Genomic DNA, 14,213 nt, shown 5'->3' on the forward strand with positions numbered 1-14,213 from the left:
TTAGTCCCGAGGCTAAAGGAACCAAACAGGGCATAATATTCCTTTAGTAAAAACTAAAAAGTTGGTGCTCTAACATTTCTATGTGAAACGACATTGCTTTTTGATCATGTATGCTCTCTGTTTATCTAGATATAATAACTTGATGAAGAAGAGATCTGCATCATTAGCGCGGGCGTGGGTTATGCAAATCCTCGAAGGTTACATTTTCCAAAAGTTTAGTGATATCCTCCCCGCAGTCAATTAGTCTTCCACTAGTTTCCCCGCCTCCAAAAAAACATTTTTGTCAGCAAGATACCAGCCAATCAGTTACTCCCATTAAATTCCAACAGCTAGGTCGATCAGTGTGCACAAAATACATGCACGGAAAGCGATTAATAAGAGATTATAATTGAACGCCCTCTTCATTTCCTGCCATTCTTATTTCACCGCGCATGATATGATCGATTCAACAAACAACGGGTTTATATACCTATCTTAAGGTAAGAACACATCATTTGAAGGACTGATGCTACATAAAGATTACTGACAATACCTTTCCCTTTGATATTTTTGTGCATTTGATCACCGGCAGGGCACAAATCTGCTTTTATATCTTGGAAGATACTAGTACAAGAAAGGCCATGCCGTCTTTTTCCTCGCAAAAAATAATCCATCTGCAGTTCGCATCCAGTAAGGGGCTGTTTAGTTCCCAAACATAAAAATTTTAGGTGTCACGTTAACGGTTTGACCAGATGTCGGGAGGTCTTTTCGGATACTAATTAAAAAACTAATTTCAGAACTCACTTGGAAACCGCGAGACGAATCTTTTGAGGCTTTTGACCGCATCATCAGCACATGTTGGGTTACTGTAGCACTTATGGCTAATCATGCACTAATTAGGCTCAAAAGCTTTGTCTCGTCGTGTACATCCAAACTGTGTAATTAGTTTTGTTATTTAATTACATTTAGTGCTCCATGCATGTGTCCAAAGGGAAAGTCATAAATTTCAAGGTGAAAATTTTTTAGAACTAAACGCGCCCTAATCCACACACATACTCCCTCCGTATTGGTAAAGGAAATCGTTTTGAACAAGATTTAGATCAAATATTGGGAATATAAATCATCAATAACTTTTAAATTATTTAGTTTACAAATGTGAAAATTATATGAATAGATTTGTTTTGAAAAATATTTTCATAAAAATTTACGTATACCACTTTTCTATAAATATTTTTTAAAAAAATAAAAAAATTAAAATTGTATTTTGGAAATCATGTCACTGTCCATATCACTGTCCTAAACGACTTTTTTTTTTAGCAATACCGACCGAGGGAGTACGACATATCCCCATCCTCCGAGAATCCAAGGACACGATCAGATATTTGGTTCCTGGCCCGCGGCTCAACGCACGCACTCGGTCCACGGCTAGCTGCCTAGCCCTGCCGAGCCGTGCCAGCTCCGCACGTGGCCGCCGCTTCGCCGTGCAGCGCCCGGCCCGGCCCGGGGTCGCCCCGCAGTACACGTCTCTGCCCGCCGTGTACGTACGAGCGGGTCTAGTGTACTCCCAAGTCCCTCCCCACACGTCGTCGTACTGCACGCCGCCGCGCCGGCTATATAGGCAGCCGCGGCGGCACACTCCGACGGACGCACACGCGCGCTCTCCCGCGGCGACAGAGCAGCACGACGCGCGAGGCCGCCACCGCCATGGACATGGGCGGAGGGCACGACATGGGCGGCATGATGGCCCCGCCGCCGTCCCCGCCGGGCGGCGGCGGCATGGGGATGCGGTACACCCACATGACCTTCTTCTGGGGCAAGAACTCGGAGATCCTCTTCACGGGGTGGCCCGGCGCCGACGGCGGCATGTACGCGCTGGCGCTCGTGGCCGTCTTCGTGCTCGCGTTCGTCCTCGAGTTCCTGGGCTCCCGCAGGCTGGACGCGCTCCTCCGCCCGCGCGCGGCGCGCGCGGCGGTGCACGCGCTGCGCGTGGGCGCGGCGTACCTGCTCATGCTCGCGATCATGTCGTTCAACGGCGGCGTGCTCCTCGTCGCCGTCGCGGGGCACGCGGCGGGGTTCCTGGCGTTCAAGGCCGGCCTGTTCGGCGACGGGCCGGCGCAGGTGGAGGACGGGCGCGGCAAGGAGGAGCTCGAGCCGGCGGCGTGCTGACGACAGGCGGCGTGCTGCGACGATGGCGTTTGCTTGTCTGGCGTTGTTTGTGAGTAATTGAGAACCGAACCGAAAGTACCGAAACCGAAATATTCGGTTCCTTATTCAGTACCTAGTTCTGGGGAACCGAATTTATCGAGGTATATTCGGTTCTGTATCTCGGTAAATCGAAGTACCGAACTAGTACCGAATTACGCAAGTAGCAGCTCATGTTACGTATTTGTTATGTATTTATGGACAACTTTGTTACATATTTACAGTAATCTACTCATGTAGTATTGTGACCTTTTATATGTATGATTTTTATACTATTATTCTCTATGGAATCATGTTGAATTTGTGTCAAAGTTGGTTATTGAAACTTGATATTGCATGTCATTGTAGTCTGTTTGGTTCTTTCGGTAAATACCGGAACTGAACCGAAAGTACCGATACCGAATTTCCTCGGTACCGAGTTTCTGCAGAAACCGATCGGTACCGACTTACTGAGGAACCGAATTTGTATGGGTACCGAAGAACGGATCGGTTCGGTATTACCGAATGCCCAGGGTGACCGCTGCCATTGTCCGAATCCGTGTTGGTTTTTGGCTGAATGACGATGGTGGTTGGCAGCTGTAGCTCCTGAATCTGTGAGGTTAAAATTCCTGTGATGAGGTGTAGCTGTGAATCTCTTGGCTGCATCTTCTTCACACGCCATCCTCGATTCATGGTGTGGCAGTTGGTTGTATTGTATCTTCTTGAATCCATACCATCCATGGCTTGTCTCCACTCTCCAGCTGCATGTGCGTCTGCATGCAGTGCAAGGCAGTGTCCTGCTGCTTCTGCTTGAAAGATGGTGTATCTGTGCAATTGTGCATCAGCATCAGCAACCGTTTGATTGAAGGCTTGTAGTTGTAGCTGCAGGACACCATCTTTCAAATTCTTCTGTGGTTTTCAATTTGCTCGTGCCATTTTTTTCGTTCTGAACGGCGCAAGAGAAAATAATCATGCTGCACTGAAATTATCTGTCCCGTTAAACAAGATGGCAGGCTTAACGCCGATGTCTACGGGGTTCGTGCTCAATCGCTTTTACGGCGTTTTATCCCCACTCTCTCAAATTCCGCGAGAACTTGCATGCGGTGAAGTTTAAACACTAAGGGCACGTACAACGCGCTGTCGGTTGCCGGCGCCATGCAAGGAAGTTTTGCAGAAGCCCCCCTGCGCGCGCGTCGCCGAGGTCTGGGCCGTGTTTAGTTACAAAAATCAAAATTCCAATTTTTTTTCCGGCACCTGCATGGAGACTTAAATCTAGACGAAATAAAAAACGCATTACGACTGCTACCTGTAAATCGCGAGACGAATCTAATGAACCTAATTAGGCCGTAATCAGAAGCTAAATTGCTACAGTAATGCTACAGTAAACAACCTCTAATGACGGATTAATTAGACTCATTAGATTCGTCTCGCGATTTACAGACGAGTTCTGTAATTTATTTTGTGATTAGTTTATGTTTAGTACTTCAAATGTTGAAAGATGCTTTTTCAAAAAATTTACGGAGCGCAACTAAACGGGGCCTGGTCGTCGTCTCGCTCGTCTACGAGCGGAGCTCGTGCTCCAAGGACCGAGCGACGACTCGGCGCGCGTTGTAGCAGCCGCTGCGGGGAGACGGCGGCGGCGGGGATCCCTTGCGCGCGCGGGAAGGTTCGCGCCAGAATCCCCTCAGGGATGCTCGGCGTGTGCCAGTGCTGCGAGAGCGAGGGAGGAGGAAGAGGAAGGCACCGGCGGGGAGGCGTGTGCGGCGGTGCGTGCGAGGGAGCCGGGAGCAATGTTTTAAATAGCGGGCTATGCCATTTAATAGTAATGATCCTAAAATGCTGATAGCGGAAGCTATAGCCAGATATAGCGGGCTATAGCCGGCTATAGCGGGCTATTTCTCCTAGCGGTAGCTCTCCAAAAAAGCTATAGCGAAAGATAGCGGCAGCTATAGCCGGCTATTTAAAACCTTGGCCGGGAGGGAGCGGTGCGTGCGCCTGGCGGAGGGAGCGAGGGAGCCGGGAGAGATCGAGTCAACGGAGACTACGAGAGAGATCCAGAGATGCGGCGGTGGAATACAAGGAAATATAGAGAAAAAAGAAAAAAAAGAAAAAGGAAGTGAAAAAAATAAAAGAAAAGAGATGGAGAAAAAGAAAAGGGAGAAAGATAACACAATGTATGCAATAAAATGGCTACAAAGATCAAAGATTAAGTATGTATTAGATCATCATGATTTGTGTGTTAAAGAATGCATTAAACACCCTGTAGACAGCTAAATAGACAACTTATTGTACAAACTGTCTGTTTAAATTGTCTATTTATGTCAAAAAAACAGCAGCTGTCTCCACGATTGTACTTGCCCTATGAGCAATTCCAACAACTTCTCTATTCTGATGGATTAGTTTGAAAAAAATAGAAAAACTAAAAAAATAGGCATCCAACAGCTAAACAACTCGTTTATCTATCTTCATAGCCATTTCTATAGATGAAAGTTCCTTCCCACGGCAGCCGGCCAGGCCATCCACGTCAGCTCAAAATATTCCAACCATCCGATCGAAAATCAGCGGTACACGCTCCTCCCACCTCTCCTGTACTATTGCAAGAAATATCTTAAACTCCAGAGTCTTCTCGTCTCTCCTCGATGCTGCATAGTTCACCAGCTCCCCTCGTCGGGCCCGGCTGCGGCACTCCATGAGCCCCACCCGCCACGGCCTTCGACGCACGCCTAGCTCCTCGCCACGCCGGCACCCTCAGCCGCCGGTGGAGGCGTGGACTCTGGCGCGGACGCGCTGATCTCCCGGCTCCGCCTGGCCTCTGCGCCGTCCGTGGCATCCCGTGCCACCGCACTGCTAGAGGAGCTGGTGGGTTCCATGGCGGCTATGCAGCTCGAGGATGAGTTGTAGCTGATTCGGTGCAGCTCGTCGACGGCGGCGAGCTATCTTCCGCGGCGCGGTGTGGACACGCGTGCAGCCACATCGAGAAGATAGTGCGGCTAACGCGGCTACCTGGCGGACGCGACGCGCTGCCGAGGTCCGCGGCTATCCTTCCGACAGCTGCCTCCCGACGTCCCCACCGGCGCGTCCTCCTCCATTTCCAAAGCCTCCGCCTGTGAGCACACGCCCAGACACCACTGTTAGATCCTCGTTCTGGGCCGCCGCGGCCTCGGCCGTCACGGCGTACGCCGCACCCTCCCCGCCGACCAGCGCCGCCGCGCTCGGGAGGCCAAGCTAGAGGAACTCGCATCCGCGCGCGGCCGTGTTCCTGGAGTTGTCGCCGGTGCTGCAGTTGGCGCCCCCGTGGAAGGCCGTCTGCCTACTACCCGAGCACATGCTCGTTGTATATACGACGAATTGTACAACTACAGGTATGTCTAATCTGTATACTTCTCATCCTTAATCGGCAATCTCTCCTTGCTACTCATGAACAGATCATCATTCTTCTTCAAATTCAGGGTCCAAGTTCAGACCTTTTGGGCTCCCTCTTAACACACGAACGGCCAGCTTGACAGGGACAACAATTGTGCCGAAAGGGGTCTGGATCGAGCTCCCCAAACGCAATTGCCCCTATCCTTCATGCAGTTTCATTTGATGCCAAAGAAGCCACAGCAAGTCAGCAACAACATCCGTGCAGCAGTGAGTTGCATCTTACACTTCATGTTTTCTTTGTTCGCGGCCGTTCTTTTGTGCCTCTCTGATGCAACGCAGCAAGACCAGCATACAGCTGTACTGCTGCAACTCCACCCCCTGCTGGCAACAAGTACTTCGTCCATGTATGATTTACGCCATGTGTTTCATGGTTTGCTTGTGCAACCTGTGCTTCGGCCATGAAGGATGCAGGCTATGTGTTTGATGGTTTGCCTTTGCAACACTGACCAATTAACCATGCTAAGATTTAGCTAACAAGGAGTCCTATTTGATGAAAAGAAGACACATTCAAGCTACTTGCCTTGTCTATGGTAATTTTTCGAAGTCGAATATAAATTTTATATTTGAAATAATAATTTTCGAGCCCCAGCCTCTGCACATTTGTGTGGGGCTTGGGGCTTAAAGACAACCCTTCCCCAGACCCGCGCAGTGCGGGAAGCCTACGGCACTGGGTGTGCCCTTTTTTATTTGAAACAATAATTTAAACATGTTAAAAATGCCTTGGATATGATGTTCCTTTGTCGGTCTCACGCACACAGAAAAAAAAACTCTGAGAAAAACACATAATTGCATTAACAAAAGAACAATCATTCTTTACCCTTTGCGATTAAGCTCACCATATGCTTTTGTGACATGGCCTTATCTGATGTAACCATACTCATTTCATATAAACAGAGATTTTCTTGCCAAGATTTGTACCACTAGCTCTAGCTAAGGAGAGTTCGTGGTTGTAAAGGTAATGATACTATCCTTAATCATAACGTTTTCCAATTAGTTTTCTTGAGTGCTTCCACATCTCGATCATAGCTACTGCTATTCTTCTATCCTTATAGACCATTTTAGTTTAATAGTACACCTATTGTATATGTTTCCATGCCAGAACATCAGATGGCGACAATTCTTTTTTTTAGGCAAAGGGAAACTTAGAAAAGTTGTGTTATAAATATTTTTATTAGAATGCTAAATCACAGTTAATACTTTTATGATGTTCAAAACTAATCTTATGACTGAGAAGATTTTTGCAGATCGATATTTGCACCTTTAGGTATCTTTCAAACAGTTGGTTCAACAGAACCATGCAAAACTCACCACAAGAAGGAATTCATTTTTCAACAAAAGTATTTCTTTTTTTTTGCAGATGCATAATTATAGCAGCAGATAAAGGAAAAGGGAGGTTGCTGCTAAGCTCCTCCAGTTTGTTAAAATCATTATTTATGTCAATCTTTATTAAACTAACCCCACACATTTGGTTTTACCTAACAGCTCTGATTTTAACTACTCTTTACCTACATTTATTTTCTTAGCTCTTAGTTTTCATGGACATGGAGATACTATTTGTGGTACTAATTCTAGAAAGGTCTAGATTGAATGGATAAGTTCACATCTTGCTTGATCTTTGCAGAAGGCACCAGTAGGACAAGCCTAACATGTAGCTCAGGTGTGCATCTCCTTCTTTCTGATTCGATTCTGGTTTGTATGGCCAGGACAAAGGATCGAGTACATATTTTCTTTATTTACCTGCTTCTCTTGTGTTTAGTTAATCCTCTACCCGTACTTTTCTGCATTTGCATACTCTATTTCAGCAGTACAAGGTGGAATGATTGACTGCAGCTAGATCTGTAGTGCGCAATGTGGTGCTGTGTGGAGATGCAATGGTAGCAGACAGAAAAGCTGCTTACTCAGCTGATTGTGTGAAACCAGGTACAAAAGAGTGTGAAAACAGGTGTGCAAGGGTGTGAAATCGGGGAAAAAAGTATCCTTTGTATGATCACTGACAACACGGTTCACTACTTACTCGCAACTATTTGTGTTCCAAGTATGAAAACATTGACAAGTTATGCTTTCTCTTGTCATGCTGATCATATATATGGTCTGTCATAGAAGACTTCTTGGCCCATGATGACCTTGCACACGTCTCACAAATTATTCCAGATCCGTAGCATACAAGTGGACTTGTGCTTTTTCCAGGTTCTCCTCTCACTGTTTATTCCGACTGTATCCTCTTCTGGTAATTTTTTTACCAATAATTTTTTCAAACGATTCTGTGTAAAGCCAAGAAGCCTTGCTCTTCAGATAAAATTTTAACATTCCATGATCACTCAGCTTCTAACAGCTGCGTCACCAAAGATGAGTAGTGGCATTCAGCAGTTTGAAAGGAAAATCTTTATTACCATCGCATCATGTACTATGATCTGGATATTTCTACTTCTTACTAATTTATTTCTTCAGAAATACCCACCTAATAACTATTTTACTAATGGTGACAATAATGTTGCTCCAACACCAAATCTCACAGGGGTCCTAACTTCCTGGTAAGTTTCTACACCATCAACTGCCAAGTCACCAAATTTAGATTTTATTATTCCCACAATAGCAAAATATCTCTAACTTAATTATAGTACTGATGCTTCTTGCATTATAATATTACATGACATCTTCACTCCTTTTGTGAACAAAAACAGGCCCCTTGCGGAACTCTTTGTTTACCTAGAATAACCATATGTATATTTTAGATTTCTATCTTAGACTATGAAGCTGATAGCTGTTATCTCAACAAATGCTAGAACCCTATGTTCTATTGTAATATAACTGCAAATGCTAGAACTTCTTGTAAAGTACTCTAATATTTTGTTATAATATAATCAGGAAAATTTTCTCCTCTGCAATCTCAATCTACTAAATTTACAAATTCCATTATTCAGATAGAAGACCAATTACCAAATAAGTTATGATAGATTAGAAAAAAACATGACCAGTTAGAGAAAAAAAAACATGACCGATGCGTTCACGCACATGGATTACATCCATTGTATGTACCGAATGAGGGGATTATTGGGCCATGGAACAAATATTTGAAGGTTTGGCACAAAAACTAACGTAGAAAACCAAACAATGATAAAACAAATGAAGCAATGAAATCTCAAATTGCATTAGGTCAAGAAAATTCTGCACCTTTGACAGGCTCGCGCGCGATAGCGCGCGTCATTTACTAGTATCGGCTCGCCCGGAAGGCAAAAATGCAGAAGCGAGCGATTCGGTATCCTTCCGATTCACGTGGACCCCATCCCTTCGCCGAGTCCCCCGCCGCCGTGCGCCCCTCCGAGGAGGCCTCCGCCGCGCGCCCCTCTGCGCCGCTCGTCGCCGCGCGCCCCTCCGCAGCCCACACCTTCACCAAGCTCGCCGCCGCTTCGCGAAGCTCGACGCCGAGCGTGCCGCCGCCGCCCGCCCCTCCGCGAAGCTCGACCGCCGCCTGCTCCTCGCAGCCGGCCGTGCCCCGCCCGCTCGCCCTCCGACCGCGCACCCTCGGCCTGTTCGCCACGCACCCGCTCGCCCTCCGGTCGCCGCGCTCCGCCCGCGAGCCGCGCACCCGGTCGCCGCGCGCCGCCGCTCCTCCTTCGGCCGCGCGCCGCCGCTCCTCCTCCGCCGCCTCCACCCGTTCTTCCTCCGGTCGCCGCCCTCCGCTCACTCGCCGCGCAACCGCTCCTCCTCCGACCCGCTCCTGCTCCGGCCGCGCGCTAGGGATGACGCGGTGGTGATCATGACTCATGACCGAGAGCTTCTTGGCTGGCGAGATGGGCGGAAGGATTTGGAGCTGCTAGGGATGGCTCGGCAGCTGTGAGGGCCTGAGAAGATGAGGCCGCCGTGAGGGGTCGCTGGGTGAGGGGGCCGGCAGTGGGCTGCCGGAGGGGGCAGATGAATGGATGCAGAAGCTGCTGGATTTCGCACTAATTGAATAGCCAAATGGTTAGCTAAGTGACTATCTAAACGAGATTTAGCTATTGTGATTTAAAGAAACTCTTAAAGATGCTTTTACGGGTGGACAAATGTACAGTAGTGGCAATTCTATTCTTGCAGCTGGCTCTTTGCAGTACTGTACTGCACTCCCTTCTGCAAGCTGAAGCTGCTGTTGATCAGTTGAGCTTCTAAAATCAGGTCGTCAATTTCAACGACGGAAGCATCCAAATGAATGCTTTTTTTAATTCTTTCTTTCTTTCTTTTCATCCCTTTACATTTTTTAAGCCACATCCGTTGACATTCTGCTCTAGCGTGCAGCATGGCTCATACACTATAGTCACTGCTGCCCGTACAAGCGATTGACTGAATTTCTGCTGTCTGCCTGATTCGCGATGGTAAATCTTGAGTCATTTGTAATTCCCAATTTGAAAAATGAATCCGTCGTCTTAATACTTCCATTGGATTTTTAAAAAAAAGATAGACAAGACAGCCATTTTGGTCCTTGGTGGAGGCTGACAAATGTCAATCTTCTGCTAGCCACCTGAGTACATTCCAAAGAAATGGTCCTCGTCATGTACTTTTCAGATAATAAAAGCACTTTGCTTTCCAACGTTGAAAGAATCTGCTATCGCTAAATCAACCATGACAACTGGTACTAGAGTGCAATATTCTGTGACAACATGTTCAACTTTTTACGGGTAGACCTGTGTGTACTTTCTCAAGCGAAGCACAAAGCTCCCTTTAGACTTATATAAAGAGGGCTATTACACGGCGCGTGTGAGACCAACATCATATGTTCATGGCTTCCTAGTTTCTCGTCAAGCATGCAAGCGCACCACAGAAAAATAAAGTAAATATTGTTCCCAATGACTAAGAAAATTGAAAAATTGTTCTTGACTTGCAACTGAAAGTGCAACACAAAGACATGACAAAGAAATGGTTCTAGCTTCTCAGTAACATGTAGGTTCCAGCTCAAATAAAGAAAATGCTTTTTAAGTTGATCAGAAATTTTTCAGATTATTTCAGGAAGAGAAATTTTGATAGTTGACATCGAATTCATCGCAAGACTTCCAAAATATAATCATCTGCATGTGAATTGTTTCGGTTTATGGAATTTCTTCTCCTTTTCTCGATTTCTCCTCTCTTTTTTTTCGTTTTGAGTTTACGGCCTAAGCGAATGGACTATTTTGCAGCTAGTAACAATTTTGGTCTGCTTCGGTGCTTATGGTCATTTAGTAAAGCTCAAACCAGAAAAATTACCAGTCAGCCTTATCTCCTAGGCAGGCCGGTTCATGCGGACATTAAGCTGGACATTCGATCAGTTCGTTGGGCCGTTATGCACGCCGTGCCAATACACAGGCATCCCTGCCCGCCGTACGTGTTCGTGTACGCACACGGCGGCTGTACTACCACACTTCATCCCCGATTCCCCGTCGCGACGTACCGCACGCCGCGGAGCCGGCCGCCTATGTAGGCGGCCGCGGCGGCACACTCCGATCGGCGCCAAGCACAGCACTCCACACTCTCACGCGACGCCGGCAGAGGGTGTACAGCTCGCGCAAGGCCGCCGCGCCATGAACATGGGAGGAGGGCACCGCATGGGCGGCATGGCGGCCCCGGCGCCGTCCCCGCCGGCCGGGGCGCACGTCGGCGGCGGCGGCATGCCCGGGATGCGGAGGAAGCGGTATGCTCACATGACCTTCTTCTGGGAGAGGAAGTCCGAGATCCTCTTCACTGGGTGGCCCGGTGCCGACGGCGGCATGTACGCGCTGGCGCTCGTGGCCGTCTTCGCGCTCGCGCTCCTCCTCGAGTTCCTCGGCAGCCGCAGGCTGCACGCGCTCCTCCCCGCCGCGCCGGCGGCGGGGACGGGAAAGCGGCGCGCGGCGGCCGGGGGCGCGCGCGCGGCGGTGCACGCGCTGCGGACGGGCGGGGCGTACCTGCTCATGCTCGCGATCATGTCGTTCAACGGCGGCGTGCTCCTCGCCGCCGTGGCGGGCCACGCGGCGGGGTTCCTGGCGTTCAAGGCCGGCCTGTTCGGCGACGGGCGGGCGCGGGTGGAGGACGGGTGCGGCAAGGAGGAACTCGCGCCAGCGGCTTTCTGATGGGTTTCGCTGCGACGACGACGGCTCCGCTGGTGATCGACGGGGGTCTGTTTGTCTAGCCTTTTGTGCGGGGTTTGAATCGTGGGCGCCGCGTGCGAGTGCGATCGACCGAATCCAATATCCATGATGCTGTTTGGCTGAATCTCTAGGAGGTTAAAATTCCTGCGGTAGATATGAATCTCTTGGCTGTACTCCGTCGGAGAAAAAAAACTCTTGGTAGTTGGTAGTATCTTCATCACAATCACACATCGAAGTTTTACACATCGAAGTTTTCTCGTTCAGATAAGCCTGGGCGTTCGGGTAATTTGGGTCGGGTAATTTAGATAATAAAAAATGCTACCTGAAATTTACTCGAAAAATAGAATATCCGAAAATTTGGATACCCAAAAATTCGAATTTGTGCCTCAATAGAAATTCGGGTAATTCGGGGGGTAATTCGGGTACCGGAGGTGTATATCCGAATTATTCGAAATAAATTCGGGTTTTTTAAAGTTCTATCCAAAATAGAGATCGGGTATTTCGGATTCGGATATTTTAAGTCCGGGTTGGGTATTTCAGGTTTGTTGTTCGGATTCGGCAAATTGTGCTCAGGCCTACTTTCAGATGTCCTGGCCATGAGTTAAAAAATCAAGTTCGAGGGTCATACCCGACGATTTACGGTGCACTGGTTGTATCTTCATGAATCCATACCGTATCCTGTTTGTTTGCAGCTGCATGTGCGTGTGCATGCAGGAAGTGTCCTGCTTGAGGTTGCCTGCATGCACCAGCTCAAACCAAAATGGCATGCCTGCATGTGCACGTGTTCATCCCTGCTCGCGTGTTCAAAGCATGGTTTTATTGACCGACCGGTCCGGCCAAACCGGTGCGGTCCGGTACTGGTATACCAGTCCGGTTTGGCCGGAAACCGGTCGGTACCGGTGGAATTCAAATTTCGCAGTACAACCGGTTCGTACCGGTATACCGGCCGGTTAGACCGGTATACCGGCCGGTTTGACCCGCTTACCGGTCGGTTTGACTGGTAACCGGTCGGTTTGACTGGTAACCGGCCAAATTCAATTTTTTTTGTTTAAATTCAAATGTCCGCAAAGTATACTAAATGAATGTTTGTATAACATGTTTTAGTCTAAATGAACCCTCCAATCCTTTTTTTACTACTTTTACATTGTATTTGTATACTTTTGTATGCACGCTTTTTTGTTTAACTTCAAATCCCCGCAAACTATACTAAATGAACGAATTTTTGAGAAAATTTGACACCATTAGATTCGTCGCACCTTGAAGTATTTTTGAGATTTTTTTTATTTTTTTGAATTTAAATTTGAATTTTGAATTTGGACCGGTTTGGTACCGGTCCAAACCGGAATCGGGCCGGACCGGTTTGCCCACCAGTTTGGTGAACCCTGGTTCAAAGTGCGATTTTCTGTTAGGATCTGCATGAGCTGAAGTTTCCAAAAGGACGGGTGGACCAAAACTTTTTACCTTTGATATGCTTTGCTCACCACTTTGAACAAGACCAAACTGGAAAAAGATTATCTTCCCATTGATTTTTTTTAAAATTTTTAATCTTTTTTTAAATTTTATTTTAAAAATAATCCACCCGAACAAATATTTTTTAAAAATGATATGCTTCATATTGGCATGTCAAGGGAATTATATATGCAGTTGCCGATGGTGGGCTTGAATTATCACAACAGAAAATGACCTCCATCAGCGAGGGGCACGCACACAGTGCACCCCTCGCTCTCAAGTCGCGCCACAATTTTGATCTGCTACTGGCGTATACGTACAACAGAGCAGATAGATTCGATTGCAAATTGCGCACATGCTGAATTGATGATGTGTTCCACTTGGGCTTGTCAGCTTTGGTCTTTCAGAACTGACGACGGAAGCATCCAAATGAACCTTCTTTTTTTCTTCCTTTCCATTCCGTTCACTCAAAGAGCAGTACTGAGCTAGCCATGATCCAAGATGGTTTGTCTCCTGGTGGTATGTTTCCGTTTCGGCGCTTAGAAATCTCGCGGCATATAGCAGATCTTTTCAGATGCAAACTCCGACGACAACCACCGGACGTTGAAATTTTCAGGCAAGATTTCAGCACATTAACCGAGCCTTGTCTTTAGACAAATTGAAATCTTCAAACGAGGCAAAAGCCAAGGACAGCAACACCGTAAGTTTATAGTACTAGGACGGGATTACATCCAACAATCACTCCCAAAACTCTTAGCTCACTACAGATCGAACCTAAAATCGTGCAGAAGCAAAACAACTTTTTAACATCGAACCTAAAATCGTGCAGAAGCAAAACAACTTTTTAACAATGTCAAAAGACTGTTGTACAACAAAAAGGTTCTCCCCAGCTAACTACACTTAATCAGTAACTTAAGCCAACTTAACTCCCAATTCTACTGTACGAGCACATCGGGCTCGGGAAATCCTTCAGGTTCCAAACCAGCAGACTGCAGGCGACGAAATCTAGAGAAATTATCTACCAAGAGGACGAAATACAAATATTTCGTCTAGCAAGAAGACGAAAATAGATTTCATCTATCCGGTAGACGTAATCAATTTAAAAAT

The 14,213-nt window shown here is 47.3% G+C and overlaps 3 protein-coding genes and 1 long non-coding RNA gene across 4 annotated transcripts; all 4 read left to right on the plus strand.

The window, feature by feature from the left end:
• Window positions 1-1,554: 1,554 nt before the first annotated feature.
• LOC120676865 (copper transporter 1-like) lies at window positions 1,555-2,474 on the plus strand. Its single transcript, XM_039958195.1, has one exon. It carries the CDS (start codon window positions 1,684-1,686, stop codon window positions 2,143-2,145), a length of 462 nt encoding a protein of 153 aa, XP_039814129.1. The 5' UTR covers window positions 1,555-1,683; the 3' UTR covers window positions 2,146-2,474.
• Window positions 2,475-6,487: 4,013 nt separating this feature from the next.
• Window positions 6,488-7,900, plus strand: LOC120672093. Its single transcript, XR_005673954.1, has 2 exons — window positions 6,488-6,538; window positions 7,205-7,900. It is a non-coding gene; the product is annotated as an uncharacterized LOC120672093 (long non-coding RNA).
• Window positions 7,901-8,819: 919 nt separating this feature from the next.
• On the plus strand, window positions 8,820-9,729 carry LOC120674997 (myc-associated zinc finger protein-like). The gene is made up of 2 exons (XM_039956089.1): window positions 8,820-9,172; window positions 9,672-9,729. Exons 1-2 carry the CDS (start codon window positions 8,820-8,822, stop codon window positions 9,727-9,729), a joined length of 411 nt encoding a protein of 136 aa, XP_039812023.1.
• A 1,170-nt stretch (window positions 9,730-10,899) lies between these two features.
• Window positions 10,900-11,840, plus strand: LOC120676362 (copper transporter 1-like). The gene has a single exon (XM_039957622.1). The coding sequence runs from the start codon at window positions 11,112-11,114 to the stop codon at window positions 11,637-11,639; it is 528 nt and encodes a 175-aa protein (XP_039813556.1). The 5' UTR covers window positions 10,900-11,111; the 3' UTR covers window positions 11,640-11,840.
• Window positions 11,841-14,213: the final 2,373 nt, after the last annotated feature.

Source organism: Panicum virgatum, chromosome 5N (genome assembly GCF_016808335.1).
Source record: "Panicum virgatum strain AP13 chromosome 5N, P.virgatum_v5, whole genome shotgun sequence".
Classification (NCBI taxonomy): Eukaryota; Viridiplantae; Streptophyta; class Magnoliopsida; order Poales; family Poaceae; genus Panicum; species Panicum virgatum.

What these genes read in the sequence shown, in the direction of transcription:
- LOC120676865 (XM_039958195.1), top strand. Translation starts at nt 1,684, where the DNA reads ATGGACATGGGCGGAGGGCACGACATGGGCGGCATGATGGCCCCGCCG.
- LOC120674997 (XM_039956089.1), top strand. Translation starts at nt 8,820, where the DNA reads ATGCAGAAGCGAGCGATTCGGTATCCTTCCGATTCACGTGGACCCCAT. An exon ending in GCCCGCGAGCCGCGCACCCG is followed by an intron (nt 9,173 to 9,671) that starts GTCGCCGCGCGC and finishes GGCTCTTTGCAG; the next exon opens with TACTGTACTGCACTCCCTTC.
- LOC120676362 (XM_039957622.1), top strand. Translation starts at nt 11,112, where the DNA reads ATGAACATGGGAGGAGGGCACCGCATGGGCGGCATGGCGGCCCCGGCG.